The sequence below is a fragment of the Eptesicus fuscus genome, chromosome 23 (assembly GCF_027574615.1).
Source record: "Eptesicus fuscus isolate TK198812 chromosome 23, DD_ASM_mEF_20220401, whole genome shotgun sequence".
NCBI classification, from domain to species: domain Eukaryota; kingdom Metazoa; phylum Chordata; class Mammalia; order Chiroptera; family Vespertilionidae; genus Eptesicus; species Eptesicus fuscus.
The window spans coordinates 10,268,908-10,292,315 of NC_072495.1; the positions used below are offsets into that span (position 1 = coordinate 10,268,908).

General features: G+C 41.5%; 1 protein-coding gene across 5 annotated transcripts; it reads left to right on the forward strand.

The window, feature by feature from the left end:
• The first annotated feature begins 2,050 nt into the window (after window positions 1-2,050).
• On the forward strand, window positions 2,051-21,864 carry ANAPC7 (anaphase promoting complex subunit 7). Of its 5 annotated transcripts, none has more exons than XM_008142705.3 (11): window positions 2,051-2,257; window positions 6,118-6,304; window positions 7,299-7,418; window positions 10,563-10,674; window positions 10,987-11,140; window positions 11,994-12,136; window positions 14,359-14,476; window positions 15,143-15,339; window positions 17,615-17,839; window positions 19,196-19,346; window positions 21,035-21,864. In XM_008142705.3, exons 1-11 carry the CDS (start codon window positions 2,058-2,060, stop codon window positions 21,222-21,224), a joined length of 1,797 nt encoding a protein of 598 aa, XP_008140927.1. In that variant the 5' UTR covers window positions 2,051-2,057; the 3' UTR covers window positions 21,225-21,864. The 5 variants fall into 5 exon arrangements, with proteins under 5 accessions (XP_008140927.1, XP_054568404.1, XP_028003002.1 ...); XM_028147201.2 differs by having other exon boundaries at window positions 2,191-2,257; window positions 6,188-6,304; XM_054712426.1 differs by lacking the exons at window positions 2,051-2,257; window positions 6,118-6,304; window positions 7,299-7,418 and adding an exon at window positions 8,959-8,983.
• Window positions 21,865-23,408: the final 1,544 nt, after the last annotated feature.

A 23,408-nucleotide genomic window follows, 5' to 3' on the forward strand; every position in this document is an offset into this window, starting at 1 on the left:
ACCCTTCAGTCCGCAGGCTAATGCTCCATCCACTGAGCCAAACCAGTTAGGGCCATTCTATGAGTTTTGACAAACATATAATGACATGTGTCTACCATTATAGTATCATATAATTTCACTGCCATAAAAATCACCTGTGTTCCATAAGTTCCTCCCTCCTCCCTAACCCCTGGCAACCACTGATCTTTTTACTGTTTCATCTTTTCCAGGATGTCATCTATACTAATAAAAGGGTAATATGCTAATTAGACCGGGAGACCTTCCAGACATCCTTCCGGACAAAGCCATGGTGGTGGGGCTGAGGCAGAGGTGGTTAGGGGTGATCAAGCCAGCAGGGGAGGGCAGTTGGGGGCAAGCAGGCCGGCAGGGGGGCAGTTGGGGGCAAGCAGGTTGGCAGGGGGGGCAGTTGGGGGTGATCAGGTTGACAGGGGGGGCAGTGGAGGGTGATCAGGCCAGCGGGGGGGGGCAGTTGGGGGCAGGCAGGCCTGTCGGGGGGCAGTTGGGGGCGAGCAGGCCGGTGGCGGGGGGACAGTTGGGGGTGAGCAGGCTGGTGGGGGGATGGGCATTTGGGGACAATCAGGCTGGCAGGCAGAGTGGTTAGGGGTGATCAGGCAGGCAGGCAGGTGAGTGGTTAGGAGCCAGCGGTCCCGGATTGCGAGAGGGATGTCCGACTGCCAGTTTAGGCCAGATCCGGGACATCTCCTGAGGGGTCCCAGATTGGAGAGGGTGCAGGCCAGGCTGAGGGACAGCCCCCTGGATTTCGTGCACCAGGCTTCTAGTATAGTTAGAATCATACAGTATGTAGCTTTTTACTTTTACTTTGGCTTATTTCAGTGCATTTAAGTTCCTTCCATCTTTTCATGGAACACCAAGACTGTGCTCCAATGACAAATCTGTCTGTAGTGCTAATTGAACATTAATATGCAGGCAATCAGTCTTGACAGTTATTGGCAAACTTGCAGAATTTAAGGACCAAAGCCAGAAACTGTATTATTTATTTTCTTGCTAATCCAATATGTAGGATAAAAGTCTTTCTTAAATACATTAATATAATTAAAAATATTAATCCATTATCTTTTTGTACTGTAATATGTTTTATTTTTCATTAAAATTGTACTGGCATCATTATTTAGGTGAAGTTTAATAAAATAATATTTTCATTGTCTGGTTTTTCCCAGGCCATTATTAGTCATTTCAGGATTATTACTAAAAGTAGGTTTTTTATTGTTTTGTTTTGTTTTTGTAAAAGAGAGGGGTGGCCAAGAGAATGACAAGACAAGTCACAGACTGGTAGAAAATATTTGCAAAACACGGAGCTGATAAAACAAACAAACACTGTTACCCAAAACATACAAAGAACCCTTAAGACTCAGTAGGTAAGACCATAACCCGATTGAAAGATCAGAAAAAGCTCTCAACAGAAACCTCACCAAAGAAGGAAGGTATGTCCTTTGAATAACAGGTGGCCTAGGGAATTGCAAATTAAAACAACACACATATTAGGGTGGCTAAAGCTCAACCTAGCCTTCATCCGCTCTGAGCTAGTGACTCATTTCACGGGGCAAAAGGAAGCCCTTTCACACCCAAGGGCAGCCCGCCTCCAGCAGCTACTCCCGCCGCAGGAGAGGGGGCGTGGCGCCCTCAGCCCGCGGCGCCCGCGTTACTGAAAGCAGTTAGGGCTGTCCCTGGCGCCTGAGTAAAATATTTAAATACAGCTGTTAAAAGGATTTCCCCCCCCCACACACACAACCTATGATATTAATTTTTATTTATAATAAATGTTTATACATTTTCATGAATTTCTGAGAGACACAAATTCCTCTCGTATTCATTTCAATTGCGCATGCGTTTACACTCAGGTGCCTTTTGCCCCCAGCGCATTGTCAGTCCCCAATAAAGTGTGCAACTTAGAACAATGGTGTCGCTTTTGCTGGGACGAAACAAACCGAAAACCAAATCATTCCACCTGAAAGGGGGTGGGGAAGACACTGAGGTATTTATTCAGGCAACTTCAGTAGTTGCCTATTTTCCCGGGGGCGGCGCCACTCGTGGACCCGATGGACCCAGGCGAAGCCGCCATTTTGGAGTCTTCTCTAAGGATCTCCTACCGGCTTTTCGCGCCGCTGCCACGGCTCCCCGCGGCCTTGCCGGGCAGGATGAATGTGATAGACCACGTGCGAGACATGGCGGCCGCGGGGCTGCACTCCAACGTGCGGCTCCTCAGCAGCTTGTTACTTACAATGAGTAATAACAACCCGTGAGTTGAGGCGGGGAGCGGCCTGGGGCTGAGGAGAAAGCGGCGCCTGTTGGGGAGCGGGGGCTGAAGGGGCCTAGGGACTGCGGGAAGGAGCGGCCGCGGGCCTCAGCCGAGGCGCTGGGGTCAGCGAGGGCCTCATCGCGCGGAGCCGACTTAGGAACGCCAGCGGAGTTCCCTGCGTCCCGGCGCGGCGCCCGGCGCTGGGATGAGCTCCCTGCGGGGAATGTGGCGAGTGGCGGCGGCGGCGGCTTCTTCAAGAAAACGCAAGGCGGAGGCTCTGAGGACGGCCCTGGCGAGGGTTCCCCGAAAGTTGAGAGCGTAGGGTTTCCTGAGGTCCCTGTTACCGGGCATGGCGACTGTCACGTCGCTGGGCTGGTTCCTCTCGTCCCAGCTCCTTCCTGAAAAGAACGTTTTTCTCCTTCGTCGAAGCTCAGAGACCCCCCCCGTCTCCTGGTTTCATACCGTCGTCCCACATTTGAGACGGGCTTTCCCTCCTTGAGCGTGTTGGCAGGGTTCACTTTCTCGGGAAACCTCTGAAAATGGAGACACCCTGGGAGGTTGGGAGAGGCCCCTTTGCTGTGGTCAGAGCTGCCTTTTATTGAGTCTTAGGACGGAAGAGGTGCGGGGCCCTTTCCAGCCTGGAGTGCTTCAATGTCTCCTTTGTGCTAAAATGAACTTCCTTCCCATGGCCAGCGAGGCCGGACACCTTCCTCCCCAATTGAGTCTCATGGCCTCTGCTCACTGCGCGCCAGCCTCCCTCCCTGTCTCTTCTTCCTGATACTCAACACCCCCAGCTGGTTCTCAACTCAGGTCTTTTGCATTTGCCTTTCTGCTTAGAGTTCTTCCCGTAGACCTGCCTCCTTACACAGGTTTCAACACAGGTATCCCTTCTAAAGAATTCCTCTCCGCTCATCAGAATTGTTCCTTAAGCCTCACTGTTCTCTCCCTTTGCCCTGGTTTAGAGTCTGCATCACTTTACTTTAAAAAACGGAGATGTGATTGACATGTCACGTTTATGTTAATGTCAGCGGCACAATGTAATAATTCTGTGTATATTGTGATAGGATCACCACAGTAAGTCTAGTTAACATCCATCGCTACATGTAGTTGCAGGTGGTGGTTTTTTCTCTGGTGAGAACTTTGACGATCTGTATTCCCCATCACCCTGTGAAGGAACACATCTCTTAACTCCTAATGAAGTCGGCCCAGTGCCTGTGTTCAGTAAGCACTCAGACATGTACTGCACGTGCTCAAGAAGTGCATACAGCCTGCAGAAGGTGAACTACCCTGTCAGGTGCACACATCAGTAAGTGGAGGAGCCATCATGTCTGGATTTTGGTCCTTTTGACTCTCAAGGTTTCCATTCTGACCAGGACAGCCTATCTCTAAATGGCATTACAATTAAATTTTCTACTCGGGGTGGGCCCATTTGCATTTGGCCTGCTCTTGAAGCTGTAGAGGGCAGAAAAGAAAGGACCCTTGAATGCCTGCAATGCAGCTGCTCTCCCTATTTCATTTCCATTAGTGTGCTTTTGGACCTCACTACGTGCAGCCCATCATTTTGCCACTTAGTGTTGACAGGGAGGAGCTCTGGTCTCTGTCAGCCTTCTGTGTTTGTTCTGGAACCTTTCACTTGGTTCTGAGTGATTTGTCAAGAAACAGTTTCCACCGTTGGGAATTTGTGCACGAGTTAGTCATTGTCCTTGGTTCTTGAAGATGTTACACGATAGAAGCAGTCTGATCCCCTGACTAGACTTCTTCATATTGGGTTACACTGGCAGTTTCCTAGTTTCAGGAGGCATTTAGATTCTGACCTTTATCATTTATATTTTCAAATTTCTTACTGAATTGGCAATACAATACAGTAAAAAAAAAAACAAAAAACAAAGCAGAAAGGGTCTGCAGATAAGTATCTGTCCCTGAGTCTTTTTAAAAATATATATTTTATTGATTTTTTACAGAGAGGAAGGGAGAGGGAGAGAGAGTTAGAAACATCGATGAGAGAGAAACGTAGATCAGCTGCCTCCTGCACACCCCCTACTGGGGAATGTGCCGGAAACCAAGGTACATGCCCTTGGCCGGAATCAAACCTGGGAGCCTTGAGTCCGAAGGCCGACGCTCTATCCACTGAGCCAAACCGGTCAGGGCTGTCCCTGAGTCTTGAACCTCACCCCACCATTTCCCTTCTCCAGAGGCAAACAACAATTAAGTTTTTCACATATTATTCCAGAGATAACGAAAGTAGGCATGTATGTTATAGTATATAAATATATGAATGCTTTCTGAGTATAGTAACATTTTTTATCCAATCTTATTTATCATTAAATACATAGAATCTCAGAGTTGGAAGAGATCTTAACTATCTGGACTATAACTTTCAATTTGTGAATTTCCTTTGTAACGTTATATCCTGTGTTTAAACTTTCCATCCTTTTTAAAAGTTTTTTTTTTTATTAAGATAAAATTCACATCCCATGGAATTCTCCCTGTTAAAGAATACATTTCTGGCCTGGCTGGCATGGCTCAGTGGTTGAACGTCGACCTATGAACTAGAAGGTCTCAGTTCAATTCCCAGTCAAGGCACATGCCCAGGTTGCGAGCTCCATCCCCAGTGTGGGGCAGCCAGTCAGTGATTCTCATCATTGATGTTTCTATCTCTGTCTCCTCCCTTCCTCTCTGAAATAAATAAAAACATACTTTAAAAAAAGAATACATTTCTGTGGTTTTAAATATATTCACAGAGTTGTGGAAGCATCACTGTTGTCTATTCCAAAACTTCTTCATTACCCAGAAAAGAAACTCTCTTATCTAGTTGTCACTCTCCAATTCCATTTCCTCAGGTCCCTGACAGCCACAAATCTATGCCACTTTTTTTTTTTTTAATCCTCACTGGAGGATATGTTTTTATAGTTTTTTTTTTTTTTGGAGAGAAACATCGATCATTTGCCTCCTGTATGCTCCCCGAACAGGGATTGAACATGCAACGTAGGTATGTGCCCTGACCGAGAACCGCAGCCTTTTGGTGTGCAGGAGGACGCTCCAACCAGCTGGGCCACCAGGTTGGAGCTGTGGTTCCTATTGCGTATCCTTTGTCAGTCAGCTTCTAGGCACTTACAACACTTGTGAACAATATTCAAGGTTAAAGTTTTGGGACATTGGTTTCATTACACTGTACTTAAACCCCTGAGACTCAAAATAAAAATTCTTCAAGTGCTTATAAAGTTTACTCTTGTGTATAAAATAAAAAACCTTTATCAAATAAGACTAATCCTCTTTCTATCCCACTCTATTCCACTGGCGTATCCTCTTCTATTTCCATATTTCAGTATTTCTATTTTCTTCAGGATTTGAAGAGTTTTCAGTTCCCTACAAACCTCTTTTCAGTACTTTCCTAAAAAGGATTCAACTTGTGAACTTTCTCTTTTCCAAGTTTTCAACTCTTCTTTGGTAATACTAGTTAAATCATTGTGATTGTTCTTCTTTGTCTTATCCTAAAAATTGATGTTAATATAAGAGAGTATGGATATCTGTCAAACTGTTAAATTAAGAAGTCTTGGGTTAAAGAAGAGGAGAAAAATATATACATTTCTCTTTGTACACCTTTGTAGTTATACCAAGAGATTTAGAGGTATCACTGCTTTTACAGTAAGTAAAGGAAACATATTTAAGGCAATTTTCTAGATGTGTTGACCATATTAGCATAAAGTATGCCTCATTCCTCTAATTTTAGGAACTAGCACTTAAGGCACATTTTTTTGCGGGGGGGAAACTGTGCTAGGCTTGGACACTAAGGGTGGGCATGTACTTTCTAACATTTCGAAAACAACCCATGTAGGGGGTATACTTTCTTTGTTTTCTAGTGAGTTATTCTCCCCATCTCAGAAGTACCAGCTTTTGGTGTATCATGCAGATTCTCTCTTTCATGATAAGGAATATCGGAATGCTGTGAGCAAGTATACCATGGCTTTACAGCAGAAGAAAGCCTTAAGTAAAACTTCAAAAGTGAGACCTTCAACTGGCAATTCTACATCCACTCCACAGGGTCAGGTAATTGGAGATACAAAGTGTGATTTTGGTGTGGGGGGGGTAGGGCTGGGAGCGAGAGAGACTGAAAGAATTTGTAAGACTGATGTTTAGATGTGGAAGATGGTAAAATATAATTTTAAAGGGGACTTGACTGGAGAAACAAAGATGAAAAGCCACTTAAATGAAAGAATGCATCCAACCAAGCACTAAGGGCTAAAAGCAAAATTCACTCTGGATGAATCTAAAAATGGAATTAACTATGAATTATCTGGGTTCTAATCAACGTCATGCATTGTTCTTCCCTTTCATACAAACAGAACTTAAAATCTAGTGTTTTTATATTGTTAATGAAAATACAACTTTAAAATGTAACTCACATTTTACGACTGAATACCTGGGGAAATATATGGGAAATCTGAAAATTCCTGCCAATTTTTGATAGTTGCTTAAGAATCATCCGATCATAACGGTTACTTAGGCTTTTATATATATACTAGCGTTCCCGTTGCAGGAAAAATCCTGCAATAGGGTTTCCTGCTGCACTCTACCCCGCCCTGCCTGCTCTCCTCCCTTGTCCCCCGGCCCGCCTTCTCCGCCAGCCCGCCAGCTTTTCCCTTCTCCCCCGGCCCCGCCTCCGTCCCTCCCTTCTCCTCCCCCCGGCTTGCTTGCTTCTCCGCAGCTCTTGGCTTCTTTCTATGCTGTCTTGATATGCAAATTAGCTGCCATCTTTGTTGGGGTAATTTGCATACTCATCCTGATTGGTTGGTGGGCGTGGCTTGGGTGTAGAGAAGGTGTGGTCAATTTGCATATTTGTCTATTATTAGGTAGGATATAGATAGATAGATGTTACTATGAACACTTCTGTGTAGGCTTTTATTTGGATACATGTTTTCAGTTCTCTTGGCTGTATATATAGGAGCAGAATTGCTGGGCGATATTATTGTAACCCTATGTTTAACATGAAGAAGTGCCATACTCTTAATATTTTTGAAGAGATGTTTTCATTCCCTCTTAGTGTCTTCCATCTGAAATTGAAGTGAAATACAAAATGGCTGAATGTTACACAATGCTAAAACAAGATAAAGATGCCATTGCTATACTTGATGGAATCCCTTCAAGACAAAGAACTCCCAAAGTAAGTTGAATTAACAATTTGTTACATTTTCAACTCCCCATTCCTTCCACCACTCTTCTTTCATGTTTTCTCTATACATGAAGGAGTCCATTTGAACTTGCCTCTGGTTTTTACTTAGTTCCCTTGTTAATGAGTTTAGAGTTCAGAGAGGTAGAAGAGTGCCTTTCTTATGAGACCCTGAAAATTTAGCTGATGAAAATGGTAGCTGGAGAATACAAGTGCTTATTCTTCGTTTTTCTTACTGTAGAAAAGAATGAATTGCAATACACTTCCAGGTGGCAACTATACTGTTTTAGAACCTCATTTTTTGGTAATGTGAATGGTTTTATTAATCCCTTCATTTTCAAAATCAAGTTTACAAGAGCCTTTTGTACTTATTTGTGTGGGGGTTATGTATTTGTGTTTGATTTGACAACATAATGAATATAATATCTTCAACTGAAATCAGAAGATCTGGTGTCTTATCTGAGTTTTGGGCATACAAGCTGTTTGTAAGTGTGTACTTGGGCAAATTCCAATCTGAACTTTACTTTTCCCCCTTATTTATAAAATGAGGATAATAATACTTTTTCTGCTAACTTTTGGAAAAACTAAGTTTATGTATGTGAGAATACTCTTTACTGTTCTGTGAGGAGTATTACATTGGACATCTTTGATTACGGGTTTTTGGGTGTGTGTTTTTTTAAGCCCAGTTTAGAAAAATAATGCAAATCCTTCCTCTTAGATTGAATTCATGTCAGTATTTAATATTCTACCATATTCTTTCATGTCACCTGTCTCCCTCACTTCATTGAAAAACTGTTCTGTGTAACGTGCTTAACAGTGAAGAATTTTATCTGTAAGATGCATGTGTTCATCCTCCTGTCCTTAAAAGAAGAGGAATCTTAATCAGTAAGGACCTAGTGTGTTTAGTTAGTGTTTTTTCACCTAAATGTTTCTGAGTTTTAAAAGTAACCAATCAAACTTGATGAGAATGTGTTTAAGTATCTCTTTATAATGAGAATGTATTTATGATTTTCTGAGGTTTTATAATTAAGCTATTTCCCCAGTATATTTTATGGTGGTGGCTGCTATTAAAAACATTTGGAAGCATATTACACACTACCCTGTCTTATAATCAGCATGAGTGGTTATATATTATTAACTTGTGTTCTGGTACCCTATGAAAGACTTACCTGAAGAATAATTTTTTCATAAATGAAGAATATCTTCCTTTTGAAAGATGCTGTTTTGATGATAAACTTTGAATTATACCTGTTCATTGTCTTATTGGAAGTGCACCATTATTTCCTCCTCAATAACTTCAAGGAGTTTGGGGACAATGACTAATGACAAAGAAGCTCAGTTTTGTGGTATCCAGCACTTGGTATTTACTGCCATCATTTTAAGAGGGACTAGAGGAATCTGCATTAATTAGGAGTACATATTCTTCATTCTGTAGAGCTGTTATAGCCAGGAGCAAACAAAGATATGTGCCTCAAACATAAACCTATAATATTTACAGTTTTTCTTTCTTGTCTGTTAGGGAGTTAACTGGCTTCTCAGTCTGTGTACAGGACAAGGAAGTGAGTCAAAATACGACTAAATGAACGTCTGTTAATGTATGGTAAACACCGCCACACATTCCTTCACATTTTAAAGGAAAATTCCAGTGTGAGATTATTATATCTTGGTAAATCTTCAACTTTTAAGAGCAAACATATAACATACAATTTCTCACTCAGTTTTTAGAAAATGATTACTGCTTGTGTTTATAACTGGTAGAATGTGGCTTTGTGATGTTACCAAGTAAGTATCTGCTTTAAAAATAATTGACTTTCTCACTAGGTAGTACTCAAAACTCATTCTTTTGAAGTGCCAGGTAGTTTAAAGGGAATTTTAATATTTGTTTGCCCATCAGTCATGATTTGTTAATAACAAGCAGTCAAGAAAGGTTTTTAAATTTAAACTTCTTTTTAAGTTTGACACTAATACTGGAGTTTTCCTTTAAGTACCTTTTTTGCATTTCAATATAGCCTAAAATGGAAAAATCTGAGGCCAAATAAAAAAGTTTTATTTCTAGTATTATTTCATTGAATCAGTATGGATTTATGCCATACTAGATTGTTTTATATACTGTAAGTACATAATTGGAACATGTTTTTCATCTTCAGAGCCACTCTTTTGAGTAAATATCTGGAGTACGAAGCTACAGATGATTGAAGAGATTGGGATTGGCTTTTTTTCTCTTTTGCCTTCATGTTGACTGCTTCCTTAGGTTATGATCTGGCAAACTGTGTTGTGTTATGCTCTATTAATTTTAAATTGGAATATTGTGTTTTTCTCTTTGGACTTTTAAGATTATTTATACTTTCCCTGTACCTTCTTTGGAACGTTCAAGTTTTCTCAAATTTTCCCTGTTGCATTTTTGAAAGGGTTATTTTAATAAAGTTTTGCGGAGTTACATATATGAATTGTGTTATTTAAATAGTATAACTAATCTCTGGATCATTGTTACCTTTAAAGGTCAGTTAGAGTTTAATTTTTGTAGCATATCTTTTATGAGTCAGGCAGTACAGTACCTATTGGTCAAAGCTTTTAAGTATGAGAAAGGATAGAGTCTAGCTGCTAGACTAATTGTCAGAGAGAAGCCAAGTATTGTGCTTTTGGGTCTGTCATTTCCTTTTTAGGGAAAATTCATCTTAAGTAACTATGTTAAGAATTCCTCACTTTCTATGGCTTGATGTTAATTGCATTTAAAATATGTAAACTTGAGCACTTCTAGAATAGTTCATCTTCTGTCTTAAGACCAAGAAAGAATCAAGGTAATTAGAATTCTGTAACATTTCTCAAATGAATGTTACTCCCATTTCCAGAGGCAGCATCTTTGGTCCAAATACTATTGGACCTTTTGGTTGGGTAAGTGAAAGGAATTTGATTTTCCTTTTAGAAATGGGAGGACATAGGAAAAGCAAAGGTAGTAATTTTCTGTTTGTTTTGACGAATGGAGTTGGTCTTTGTTTATTTCCATGGGGCTCTGGGTAGATTTTCTAGTAAAAAGTAAAGTAGTAGCTAGTAATAAAAATCAGGACTTAAATTGACGGTGAAATATTTTCTTTGCAATATACACATAATCTTATTGTCTTCTGTTTTCATTTATTACAGATAAACATGATGCTGGCAAACTTGTATAAGAAGGCTGGTCAGGAGCGCCCTTCAGTCACTAGCTATAAGGAAGTGCTGAGACAGTGCCCATTAGCCCTCGATGCCATTCTAGGTACGGATCGTTCTCTGCCTATATTCATGGAGTGTTTACTCTCTAGTGTAGCAGTTCTCAATCTTGGCGGTATACTAGAATAGTTTTATTTTTCCAAAAGTTTCATCTGTAGATGGTGATTTAATAGATTACCGTTGTCATGTATTTCACTGATCAAGAAATACTAAATTATGTTTGTTCTGTCATATGTATTTTGATTCGAATAGGGCAAACGTTGCCTTTAGCCCATGGAAAGGGTAACCTGTTGGTTATTACATTGTAGAAGAGAGATGCTATGCCTCATGTTCTTTTTCCTGCTTTCTGTTGGGTTAGGTTTGCTGTCCCTATCTGTAAAAGGTGCAGAGGTGGCATCAATGACAATGAACGTTATCCAGACCGTGCCTAACTTGGACTGGCTCTCTGTGTGGATCAAAGCATATGCTTTTGTGCATACTGGTGACAACTCAAGAGCAATCAATACCATCTGGTGAGAGCCACAAAATTAATTAAGTGTTCTTGAAGCCCTTTCCTTGTAAGGAGGTCTGATATATCTAAATTAGCAAAACAGAAAAATTAGATGCTTATCTCTTGGTGTTGCAGCCAGTTGTCCCTGGGCTTTGTTAGTCTCTTAATGTACCATGTGGTCCCAAATGTAATAATCTCTGCTGAGCACCTGTTAATTGTAAACTTGGACTGAGTTTAGCTCTGTACTTGCAAAAGTAGTAACCATTGCAAAGCAAACTGCCTTTGTGTATCATGCTTGATTGAACCTAGAAGACATCTTTTTGCATGCCCAGAAGCATAGTTATTGCAGCATCTGATCTGGGTTGCGTCCCTAGGACTGGGATTTTCTTTCTAGTCAGGTAAAGTCCAAGGACAAGAGACTGGGATTTGTGTTACGTTATCATTTGGTTGAGTATCGAGTAGCTGTCATTTGTGAATAACATTACATTTAACATCATATAGCATATTTTGTCCACTGAAAAACTGCAATCAGAAAGTTATCTCTAGATAACAAGAGATTTCTGCTTTATTCTGTATATTTGCTATCTTATATAACTTTTTTTTTTGAGATTTGTCATTGCATTTAATTTTTATGTCTAGATAATACAATTTCATTATTTTTAAATTATATATTTTAACTTTTAGGTATAACTTTTTTTTTTAAATCATAAGCTCAGAATAAGAAAATCTAGTGTACAGTTTGTTTTTGAAGATTTTTATTATGAAAAATGTCATACATACACAAAAGAAAATAGTACTTATATGCCTGTCACCCAGACTTAACAACCAAGAGGATTTATAACAGGTTTTAAGGTTCACTGTTTAATATCTTAAAGTTCACTAGAGAAAAAGTCGTTATTACGAGATAATGTGGATCTACTGGGAAGCTTAGCAGATCTGTACTTCAGAGCTGGAGACAATAAAAACTCTGTCCTCAAATTTGAACAAGCACAGATGTTGGATCCTTATCTAATAAAAGGTAAGTAATTCTTGGGGCAGGGCGGAAGTGACAGTAGAGGGGCAGATCAGGAAAGATCGAAAATGTAGCATGACTCTTTCTCCACCATCGAGGTGCATGCGTTCGCTTCTCCTTCACCATGTCTTCCCACAAGACTTTCAGGATCAAGAGGTTCCTGGCCAAGAAACAAAAGCAGAATTGGCCCATTCCCCAATGGATTCTGATGAAAACTGGTAATAAAGTCAGGTACAACTTGAAGAGGAGACATTGGAGAAGAACCAAACTGGGCCTTTGAGAAATCACACATGAGAGATGATTCACATATTTATGCTGTATCCAGGTTGCCTACAACTTTAAATGATTGAAAAGATGCTACTGTCTGGACAGTTGGGACATTTCAATTGGAAAATTAATGGATTTGTGATTTTGCTCTGTTGATTTTTTTTCCTTGTGATAGTAGGTTGGTTCATTAATAAATGTGTGAGACCTTTTAAAAAAAACGTAGCATGATCTCTGATACCAGTTTTCATGGAAATAGTTTGTAAAATTTATTACATTTGCTGTTTACCATTCTTTTGGTCCTGACACGTGTCTCTAACACTTGGGTAATTCCATTTGAGCAGTTGTTTTTGCTTATTCAAGTGTCATCTCACCACAGATCATTATTTAGGTGTTTTGTTGTTTTTTTTCATTTGCAAGGAGTTATAACCTCTCCTTATGATCATAGGCTCTCAAGATTTATAGATTTATGATGTGCCTGACTGAGCGTTTGGATGGCATCCCCAGAACTGTAATATCCTTTTAGGGGATTTACTTTACTCTGTATAGTTAAAGGAATAAATGAACAGATGTTAAGAAAAGGATGAGGTGAATGAAGGAAGTAATTAGGAGTGAACAACAACAAAAATTATTGATCTGAAAGAAGATTGCAGTTGAAGGAGTAAGCCACAGGTACTTCTAAAGCAGTGGTCGGCAAACTCATTAGTCAACAGAGCCAAATATCAACAGTACAACGATTGAAATTTCTTTTGAGAGCCAAATTTTTTAAACTTCTAACGTCACTTCTTCAAAATAGACTCGCCCAGGCCGTGGTATTTTGTGGAAGAGCCACACTCAAAGGGCCAAATAGAAGGGCTGAGGTCTGCTTGTAAAGACCCCAGAAAGGCCATCAGAATGACCTTGTTACAATAAACAGTCTTGTAGACACTTAAGCCACAAGAATGACAGAGCAGTGAGAGGAAAAAAGATGAATTTGTTTGCTTAAGGTCTCCCTCTTGCCCAGTGCTTATTTCTCTCTCCAAGCTACCTGTGCCCATAATGAAAATGGTGTTTTAGAAATACTAATCTGGTAGTAGTCAGCAGCCTGGAGTTGGAAACTCAGACCAGAGTCAGGGCCAGCAGGGAATGTTGCAGTAATCTTGGCTTGAGACATTTTCCTGGGAATCTGAAGGGATAGTAAGGAATGGAGGGAAATAGTGTTAAGAGATGAATGACAAGAACGAGGGCTCTTTTTATAGAACATGAGAGAATAAAGTGTGTGTGTGTGTGTGTGTGTGATTTTACATGAACTAGACTCCAGAAAGAACTAGATGCTTTTCTGGAATAGGCTAACATTTTTTTTCAAGATCAACTGGCATATTAAGTGTGTAACCCTGACTGTGCCTAGACCTCTTGGAAGAGAGAACTTAGTTGATACCTTTTTTGGGCCTTTCTGGTTGAGTTAGGATAGCTGTAGTTCACGCAACAGGATGTAGAGACAAACAGTTCCTGAAAATAGGCTTTCAAATTGTGAGGTAGGTCCTACTCCTTTCCTTTTTCTTTAGTTTGGATGTGTTTTTTTCTTTTTTAAAATATATTTTATTGATTTCAGAGAGGAAAGGAGAGGGGTAGAGAGATAGAAACATCAGGGATGAGAGAGAGAATCATTGATCGGTTGCCTCCTCCACACCCGACACGGGTGATCGAGCCTACAATCCGGGAATGTGCCCTGACTGGAAATTGAACTATGACCTCTTAATTCATAGGTTGACACTCAACCACTGAGCCATCCCAGCTGGGCTGTTTGTTTTGTTTTGTTTTGTTTTCCTTTTTTATAAATCATTTTGTTGGGAACTGGGAATGCTGATGGAAGGAGCTCATGATGGTGGAAAGGGCTCAGATCCTAAGGAGCTGGGGCCTCGGTGTGGGCTCTGAGGATGGTGCTGCCCTTTATGAAAGAGTTTAAAGAGCTTCTTCCTTTCTAGGAATGGATGTATATGGCTACCTCCTGGCACGAGAAGGGCGGCTGGAGGATGTGGAGAATCTTGGCTGCCGACTTTTCAATATTTCTGATCAGCATGCAGAACCCTGGGTGGTCTCGGGGTATGTTTATGTGCTTCCTTTCCCCCCCAGTTTCCAGCAGATTCTTTGGGAACTTGTAGTTCTTCTGGAATAAAATATAGCTTGAGAACACAGGCTTAAGAGATAATAAGACTTGGATTCGAATTATGGTTTTTGACTTTAGACACGTGATTTACCTCTTTAAATCTCTGTTCTCCTTTGGAAAACAAGGACAATACCCCTGTTTCATGGGGTAGGTATAAACTGAGATAGTGAATGCATCATGCTCAGCACAGGAGCTGCTGTTTTGTTATTGAGTTGGCTTTATAAGTTCTCTGAATGTCTGATCTGATAACATATCATCAGGTTCTCCTTCCATATCAAGATTTTCCCCTTAAAAATGTTTAGTAGATATTTTTGTTTTTTTTCACTGATAGATTAAGTGTGGTTTGTAATAAGAATCATGTAGAGGGCCTTCTATGAAGTTTCTTTACATAGGCATACCTTGGAGATACTGCAGGCTCCACTCCAACTAACTCAATAAATGGAGTTTTATAGTATTTTTGTTGGTTGGAAGATCTTGCCTTCAATTTGCAAAAAAACAAACAAACAACAAAAACCCCAACACCTGTGAAGAACAACAAAGCAATAAAGCGTGGTATGCTTGTATTCTTCTCTCAGGTAACTTTTGGTTGTTTTTTTCTCCAGGTGTCATAGCTTCTATAGCAAACGCTACTCTCGGGCCCTCTATTTAGGAGCAAAGGCCATTCAGCTGAACAGTAATAGTGTTCAAGCTTTGCTGCTTAAGGGAGCAGCACTCAGGAACATGGGCAGAGTCCAAGAAGCAATAATCCACTTTCGGGAGGCTATACGGCTTGCACCTTGTCGCTTAGACTGTTATGAAGGTAAGATAAAAACTGTAGATGACAGTGTGAATCTGTAGGTGTGGCGGCAGCACTCAAATGGAAGGTTTTGTTAGGCTGGCAGTTCCCAAACTTGGTTGTACTTTGGAGTCCACTGGGGGAACTTTTAAAGGTCCTGATGCCAGGTCACTAATACCATGTAAATTAGAATATTTGGTGGTGGAAGATAGGCATCAGTGTTTCTTTTGAAGATCCCGGGTAATGCTGATGTGCAGACAAGTTTGGGAATCACTGCATTAGGCTTTTTAAATTACTTTAGGGGTTTCGCTGGATTTTTTACTTCATACTTTCAGAATCCATTTCTCTTTGTTTTTGGTGAGGGAGTAAGTAGTCGAGGTTAATTTTTTGGTCCATTTTTTGGCTTCTCAAATGTGGACAACTCATTAGTGTAAATCTCCCTGTGCCAGCACTGTGCTGAATCACTTGGCTATTATATAGGTCTTTATTCTATTTCACAGTTGCCTTACATTGGGCCAGAAATTTTACCCATAGGGTAACTCCATATTCATGTGATGGTGGTGGTGTGGGAATTGGTAGGTTCATTGTGACTCCAGAGTGGGCATGATCAGGGTCAAACTTTGTTTTGTTATGTACTATTTTAAGTTCATGTGAACTGACCCTAGGAGTTCAAAGGAGTTGTGCCAGCTTCTGCAATATTTGGTGACTCGGTCACAGGCTTTGAAATAACTCTTACAAGATGCAGTTCCTCCAAAGCATATTTTTATAGGAATTTAAAAATAAACCCAGGAGTATAGGAGTCATTTGCTGTTAACAGAAAGATGAGTTCAAATTTGAAAAATAAAATTTGATAGGGGGGGTAAAAAACAAATCTGCTTCCTGTGTGGATTACTACCCCAATAAAATTAAAAAGTAAAATGTAAAATAAATAAATAAATAAAAACAAATCTGCTTAGTCAAAGCTATACCTGTGGTGGATTTGTTCTTAAAGAAACCCCAGCAAACCAAGCTTTTGGTTTCAAATTAAATTCTTAATCCTGAGCTATAACTACCCTACCTCCCAGCAGCTTTTATCATGCTAATTCCTTTGTGCTGCGAGCCTGATTCACCTGAACCCAGGAATGCAGTAGAAGAGCTTGGACCCAGGCTGGTTAGAGTTGTTGGGGACAGAGCTGGCTGGTCAGTGAGGCTTCAAGGGCTGCCTTCACTCAAGCTACCATTTGGAGATTGGATCAGGGTGACTGGTCATACCCTCTGGTGTTTGCAGCCTCCAGCCTAGCTTCTTTTACTGGTAGGAGCATTCTTTCCATTTCTTTCTGGCATTCTTTCCATTGCCTTCTGACATTCCAGTGAGGCTTTTGCAGGGAAGTATAACTTCTCAAGTAGTTGCAGACCTCTGCATTCTGACTCTAACACGTTGCCCTTAAGAGTTAGGTAATTTCTGGTTAAGTATCATAGCGTGTGGTGGAATGTGCACAAATGTTATAAATGCTGCTAGGGTGGAGGAGTATGCAGAGAAAATCTGCCAGGGATTGTGTGGGTTTGGGGTTTAAGCTGTTGTTCTGTTTTGATGAGTGCTTTGTGCCAAAAAGTACTTCCTCTGTTTTCCTCAACTTCTTGGCATGAGAAGTTGAGAGTTGACTGTATCTGAAGTGTCCCCATAGGACATTTACTAGTAACTTGCTGTGGGTATAAAAAGAGGCAGAAGCTGCTAATCTTGGTGTATTCGGTCCATCTGATGAAGCTCTTCCCATCTAGTTTAGGGAAGTCCTCAGCAGATGCTTTTGGGGACTGTGTTTCAAATGAAAAAGTCGTCTTTTCTCCTTTGGTTGCTCCCAAGGGTCTCTAGTTTGTAGAACTGGACATTCACTTTTATATAGGAGCTTAAAACTAGGACATGAAAGGTGACAGCACAGTGGAAATTAACAGCTTGTTAAGAGGCAGTGAAACCTCTGGTTTTGTTAGAAACATCTGTGACCATTTCAGCCAATGATTAGTGTCATACTTGTTTCTCTAACATTCAGCTGGGCTGCATGCTTCAGTTTACTTAGGCGTGTTCGTTACCTTCCTAACTGAAGGTGCCTTCGAAGTGCAGGCTTTTTCCATATCCGTGAAGTGCTCTGGGGAAGAGCACTTTTTAGTTACTTCATCAACATACCGTCCAGTCTAATCTCACCATCAACGTTTTCTCCTGGCCTGCCCCTCGTCTGAAACTTTGAAGGTTTATAATTTGTCAGAGTGGAAGCATGGCTTAGAATGGTAATGTGGTTGAGCTTTTTATGTTTTTTTGTTTTTTTAGGTCTCATTGAATGTTACTTAGCCTCAAACAGTATTCGTGAAGCAATGGTAATGGCTAACAACGTTTACAAAACTCTAGGAGCAAATGCACAAACCCTTACCCTTTTAGCCACTGTTTGTCTCGAAGACCCAGTGACACAGGAAAAAGCCAAAACTTTATTAGATAAAGCCCTGAACCAAAGGCCGGATTACATTAAGGCTGTGGTGAAAAAAGCAGAACTGCTTAGTAAGTGTATTTTATTTACTTCCCTGTTCATCATTCATTGTATAAAAACTTAACCTCAATTGGCTTCCCCAGTTCAGCTAAGTGTGTTTCTTTTATAGTAGATCTGAGCCCAGATGAATTGGTTTAGCACAACTAAATGTAGCTGGCTTAGATCTGCTTGGATTGTCAGGGACTGACTTTTGTGGAGCTATATTTGGTTGTTACTTGTTCAGCTCACTTTGATCCAGTTTTAGTTGTCCTGAACCAGTTTGGACTGAATATAACTGGTTTGCACCAACTCGAGCTGTTTTGACCCATCTGGATTCTCTTAACAATTTCCCTTTTAGCCTTGTTTATTTTTTATTTTATTTATTTTTAAATCCTCACTCGAGGACTTGTTTTTATTGATTTGAAAGAGAGAGAGATACCGAGAGATAATTTGCCTCCCGAATGGGCCTACTAGGAATTGAACCTGAAACCTGGTATGTGCCCTGACTGGGAATCAAGCTGCCACCTTTTTTCCCCCCCAATATATTTTTATTGATTTCAGAGAGGAAGGGAGAGGGAGAGAGAGATAGTAACATTAATGATGAGAGAGAATCATTGACTGGCTGCCTTCTGCACACCCCACACTGGGGATCAAGCTCACAACTGGGCATATGCCACCAGGAATTGAACGGTGACCTCCTGAGCCACACTGGCTGGGCAAATGGCAGGGGACGGCACTCCAACCAACTGAGCCACACCAGTCAGGGCTAGCCATTTTTCTTTTTTTAGTTCCTATTTATGATGAACTCCTGGATTTGGGCTAGTTTGGCAAATAAAATAACATGCTCGCTTTTTATTTGAACCTAGGTTAGTAGTACCTTTAAAAAAAATCAGAACCCAAACTGCAGATTTCCTAATGGAATAGGAATTCTGATGAGCTTGTTCTTATTTTCTGCCACACCACTTTTTTCTTGAAGACATCTACAAATAGATTGTCGGATTGTGATCAGTGTTGTGGTTTTTGTGTATAAGACTTGAGATGGGGCCCTAGTCAGTTTGGCTCAGTGGATAGAGCATCGGCTCTCTGCCTGAAGGGTCCCCGTTTCGATTCTGGTCAAGGGCATGTACCTTGGTTGCAGGTTCCCCAGCCCTGTTTGGGGTGCTTGTAGGAGGCGATCAATCAATGTCTGTCTGTCTGTCTCTCTCTCTCTGTCTCTCTCTCTCTCACATCATTTCTCCCTCTCCTTTCCACTCTCTTTAAAAATCAATGGAAAAATACCCCCTTGGGTGAGGATTAACAACAACAAAAAACAACAACCTGAGATGGGAATGTATTTTCAAAATGTCGGGTAAGTAGGAAAATGAGGGTCTTTTTTATTTTTTTCCTAGGCAGAGAGCAGAAATACGAAGATGGAATTGCTTTGCTGAGGAACGCACTAGCTAATCAGAGTGACTGTGTCCTGCATCGGATCCTAGGAGATTTCCTTGTAGCTGTCAATGAGTATCAGGAAGCAATGGACCAGTATAGTATAGCACTAAGGTAGGCACTTAGCCTCCTGGGGGGAAGTTTGATGAGGGGTAGAGAAGGCAGGGAACTATGTCACAGAAATTCTGGAAACATACACATTGTGCCCACGGTTGCAAACAGAGTAATAATAGAAGAGGAATTTGTGAATTCATGACTTCAAAAAAGAATTTTTAAGTATATTAACATTAAAGAATGGTTTCACTCATAACCAGCTCACATCACTATAATTTCTGTTTTCATTTGTGTAAATCATCTTCCTGGCCTTGACCACACATATACATATTTTTATAGGGTTATATGTAGTATATATTTTATATTCTGCTTTTTCAAATCAAAGTATTATGAGTACTTTCCCATGTTTCTACCTACTATAGTAGTTAAGAACTTAAGCTCTGAAGTTTGGTTACTTACTTTCACCACCTGTTATCTTGGGCGAGTTACTAACAAATTTCCTTGTCTATATCTATCTGCCGTACTAGGTATTAAAAGATTAAATGAGGATTAAACAATTTTTCCATGTAAAGCTCTTAGCACTGTGCCTGGTACATAGTAAATACTAAATAAATAGTGGTATTCTTACTGCTTAGTACAGAAGTGATTTCTTTGAGGGTTGTCTGTGTGTCTGTAAGGTCATGATGAGGCCTGTCTTTGAGTCTGATCACATTCATTTACTTATTCAGCAGTTGAGCACCACTCCTGTGCCTGGCATCTCAGTAACCACTGGGGATGCTGCAGTTCCAGTTGCTCTCAGTCTCAGACGTGCAGACTGATGGATACCACGTGCTAAGTGCTTTCATAGCAGTCTCTAGATGGCAAGGTGGGAGTACAGAGGAGGGTGGGGGATCCCTGGATGTGGGTGAGAGCTGTATGGAAGGTTTTAGAGAAGAAGAGATAATACAAATCAATCTACAGGTATATTAGTAGGAACAGGATTCCCACATGGGTTTTGTCTGCTTTTTGGAAGCCCAGAAGCAAGTGAGAAAATAAAATGCCAGACTTTTATTAGAGGTGGGATTTGTTAGAGGTTGGATACCTGCTGGCTTGGGTGATGGTCACAAAGAAAAGAGGAAAGATTGCTTAGGAGCCAAGTAGATAAATGTTCTTGAGCTTCTGAACTTTGGGGGCTCTTGCACGTGTAATGGCTCTTAGCTATTAAACTTGAATGCTCAGATATGTGTTGCTTTGGGTCCTGGGGTCTAACCTAGGAGTTGACAAATCTGTTCCATGGTAAGCATGATTTTGGTTAACTCCTGCAATGCTGATATGTTTAATTATGTCATAAGAACATGGAACAATTTTATTCACAGGAAAATAAGTATTTTTTGTAACCCTGTAGCTTAAAAATCCAATACTGTTAAGAAATTACATTTTAATTTTTCTGTTAATGGGTGTTTTTCATTTGTGTTATCTGATTGCTTCCTCTAGCTTAGTGCTAGGGGTAATGTGTGAAAAGGTTTAAGAAATAAATGAAGAAAAACTCAAATTGAAGATTCTGAAAATTAGGACAAGATGCCTTTTTTCACTTCTAGTGGTGGATTCCCGTGATCCTGCCTATGGAACTGGAGTTGTTCGGAGAGGCCAGGCATTAGCAGTTTCTCTGTGACTGGGTGGTCATTTCACTGGTGAGCCAGGGAGATGCCATCAGCCAGCAAGAAGCAAGGCAGAGATTCAGGCCTCTCCTTTGTTTTGTTGTCCCCTAGTTTGGACCCCAATGACCAGAAGTCTCTAGAGGGGATGCAGAAGATGGAGAAGGAGGAGAGTCCCACGGATGCCACTCAGGAGGAGGATGTGGACGACATGGAAGGGAGTGGGGAAGAAGGGGACCTGGAGGGCAGCGACAGTGAGGCGGCCCAGTGGGCTGACCAGGAGCAGTGGTTCGGCATGCAGTGAGGCAGGCAGCAGCTCCGTGGCCACACTGGCCTGCCCTGCTCTGAGCACTTCCATGGACTGAAAGAACCGTAGGAGCCCGCTCTCTGGGAGGACAATGATTCAGCATGTGATTGCAGCAGGGGTTTCTGCCCCCTGGCTCCTTATTTCTAGTAGTGACTTCATTTTTTAAAACTGAGCCTGACCAACCTTCCATATAAATCCATCCTTTCCTGCTCCAGCCAGGGAGGACTGAGTAAGCCTTCTGAGAGGCCCACAGATGTGCTGGGACAGTACTTTTTATATAACTAACTTCTAAATCTGAAAGCTCGAGGAATAGACAGTGTTTTGTGTATGATGATGTGGGTGGGTTTGAAAGGAGTGACCTGTCACCCAGAGCAAGAGTGTCAACTCCTGAGTAGGACAGCAGCATGGGCTCGCCCTTTCAGAGAGGGTTCCTGTCCCAGAAATCATCATCCTAGTAACCTTGCTTCCTTCTGCAATATTAGTAATGCCTTAAGCTGACAGTTGCTATTTTGCAGAACAATTTTCCTACTTCCTAATCTGGTAACTTGCCTATGAACCTGGGCCGCATCTGAGAAAGGTGTGACCTAGAGCATGAACACCTGGGGTAATTATAATAAAACTGTTTTCTGTACAGTAATGGTGTTGGGTTGATCAGAATGGAAGCCCATTATCAATTATTTTCTCTCTTTCTCTCTCTTTATCTCTTTCTCACAATGCATTATTTCAACCCTAGAATTATTTGCCATAAATAGACTCCCTTTCTTTCCAGAGTGTTGGAGCCAGTAGGATTGGGAACCTCAGGTAACACTAAGCTGGGTCATCCATTTGCATTTTCTTATTGGTAACTTTCCCTGGGGGAGAGTCTTTGGCCAGATTTTAGACTGTTTCTGTCTGGCTGTCAGGAGCTCTGAGGTTGGTGTCTGGTTTCAGCATTTGCTGTGGGGTCAGCAGAGGGGTCATTCCCTCATACTTCTTACTTAAGGTGATGCTTTTGATAATATAGGTAACCAGGAAGTGGGGTTGGGGGTGGCACAGCTAACCTCAAATTCTCATTAAAACAAACTTAGTCAAAGGTGGTATAAAATATGAATTTGATGTAAAGGGAAAGTTCTGTTCTGAAGTGTGTAGTAGTTTAGAAGCTCAGAACACCTGATAACTGTAATTTTAAGTGGACAAAAAGTTACTGTTAAAGTATCTTTCAGTATGAGAACCAGTGCCTGGGCAGCATCATTTGATGGAGCAGTTTCTAAAGAGCCCAGCAGGCAGTGGGGCCATTGCAGGTGACCGTGTGACCTGGAGAAGACGCTGATCATTGGCCTTAGTGCTCACTCCGGAATGCAGCTTCATGTCCTTCCTCAGCTTGCCTCTGAGCAGCCATTATCAGTGCATTGGGAGAAAAGGTGGAACCTCTTTGCCATTCCCCTGACTGGGGGGGAGAACCCAGCCCCACTCTCTTATTTTTGCTTGTCAGTCTCATCACCATGACCCCTGAGATTCCCTCGGGTTCAGATTGTGCCTTGGTGCCCAGGCCCTGTGCATACCTTCCATTAGTACCCTTGAGTGTCTCCCTTTTCCTGGGCTGGCCCTCTGCTCTGCTGGGAGGTCCTAGATCAGTCTGTCTATTCCAAGTCCCTCCATCCCTGCATCATCTGGGGTTAGATCCTTAAGGCCCCTCCCACCTGCAGCTCCAGCGTTTCTATCCTGACAGGTTCCAGGTGGAAGAGGCAAATGAAGCTACATCTTTAGAGCACCTGACATAGAATTGGGAATACTCTTAGTCCACATCAAAGAATGGGAAGAGTTTGACCTGGAGAGTGCTGAAGATCTCAACTGGTACTATTACCACTATCATTTATTCTCACAAACAGAAAAACCTTACGTAGGCAGGGAGCTGGGACAGAATCAGACCACCCAGCTCTCTGGCTGTTCCACTGAACCACCTGCTAGGAGACCAAGCCACCTGCCAAGGAGTGGCCTCCCAGGTGCCTTCTGGTGCCTAGAGTTTCGCACAGCCAATATGGGGATGTTTTAACTGATTCTTATCATTCTCCTCCCCCCCCCGCCCCCCCTATTTGTAGCACAGGTGTGGAATCAGACTGACTGGGTTCTAAAAGTCCCAGCTCTCCCACTGTCAGCGATGTGGGTCAGGCTTGGTAGTTAGCTTCCATGGCCTGGGCTCCC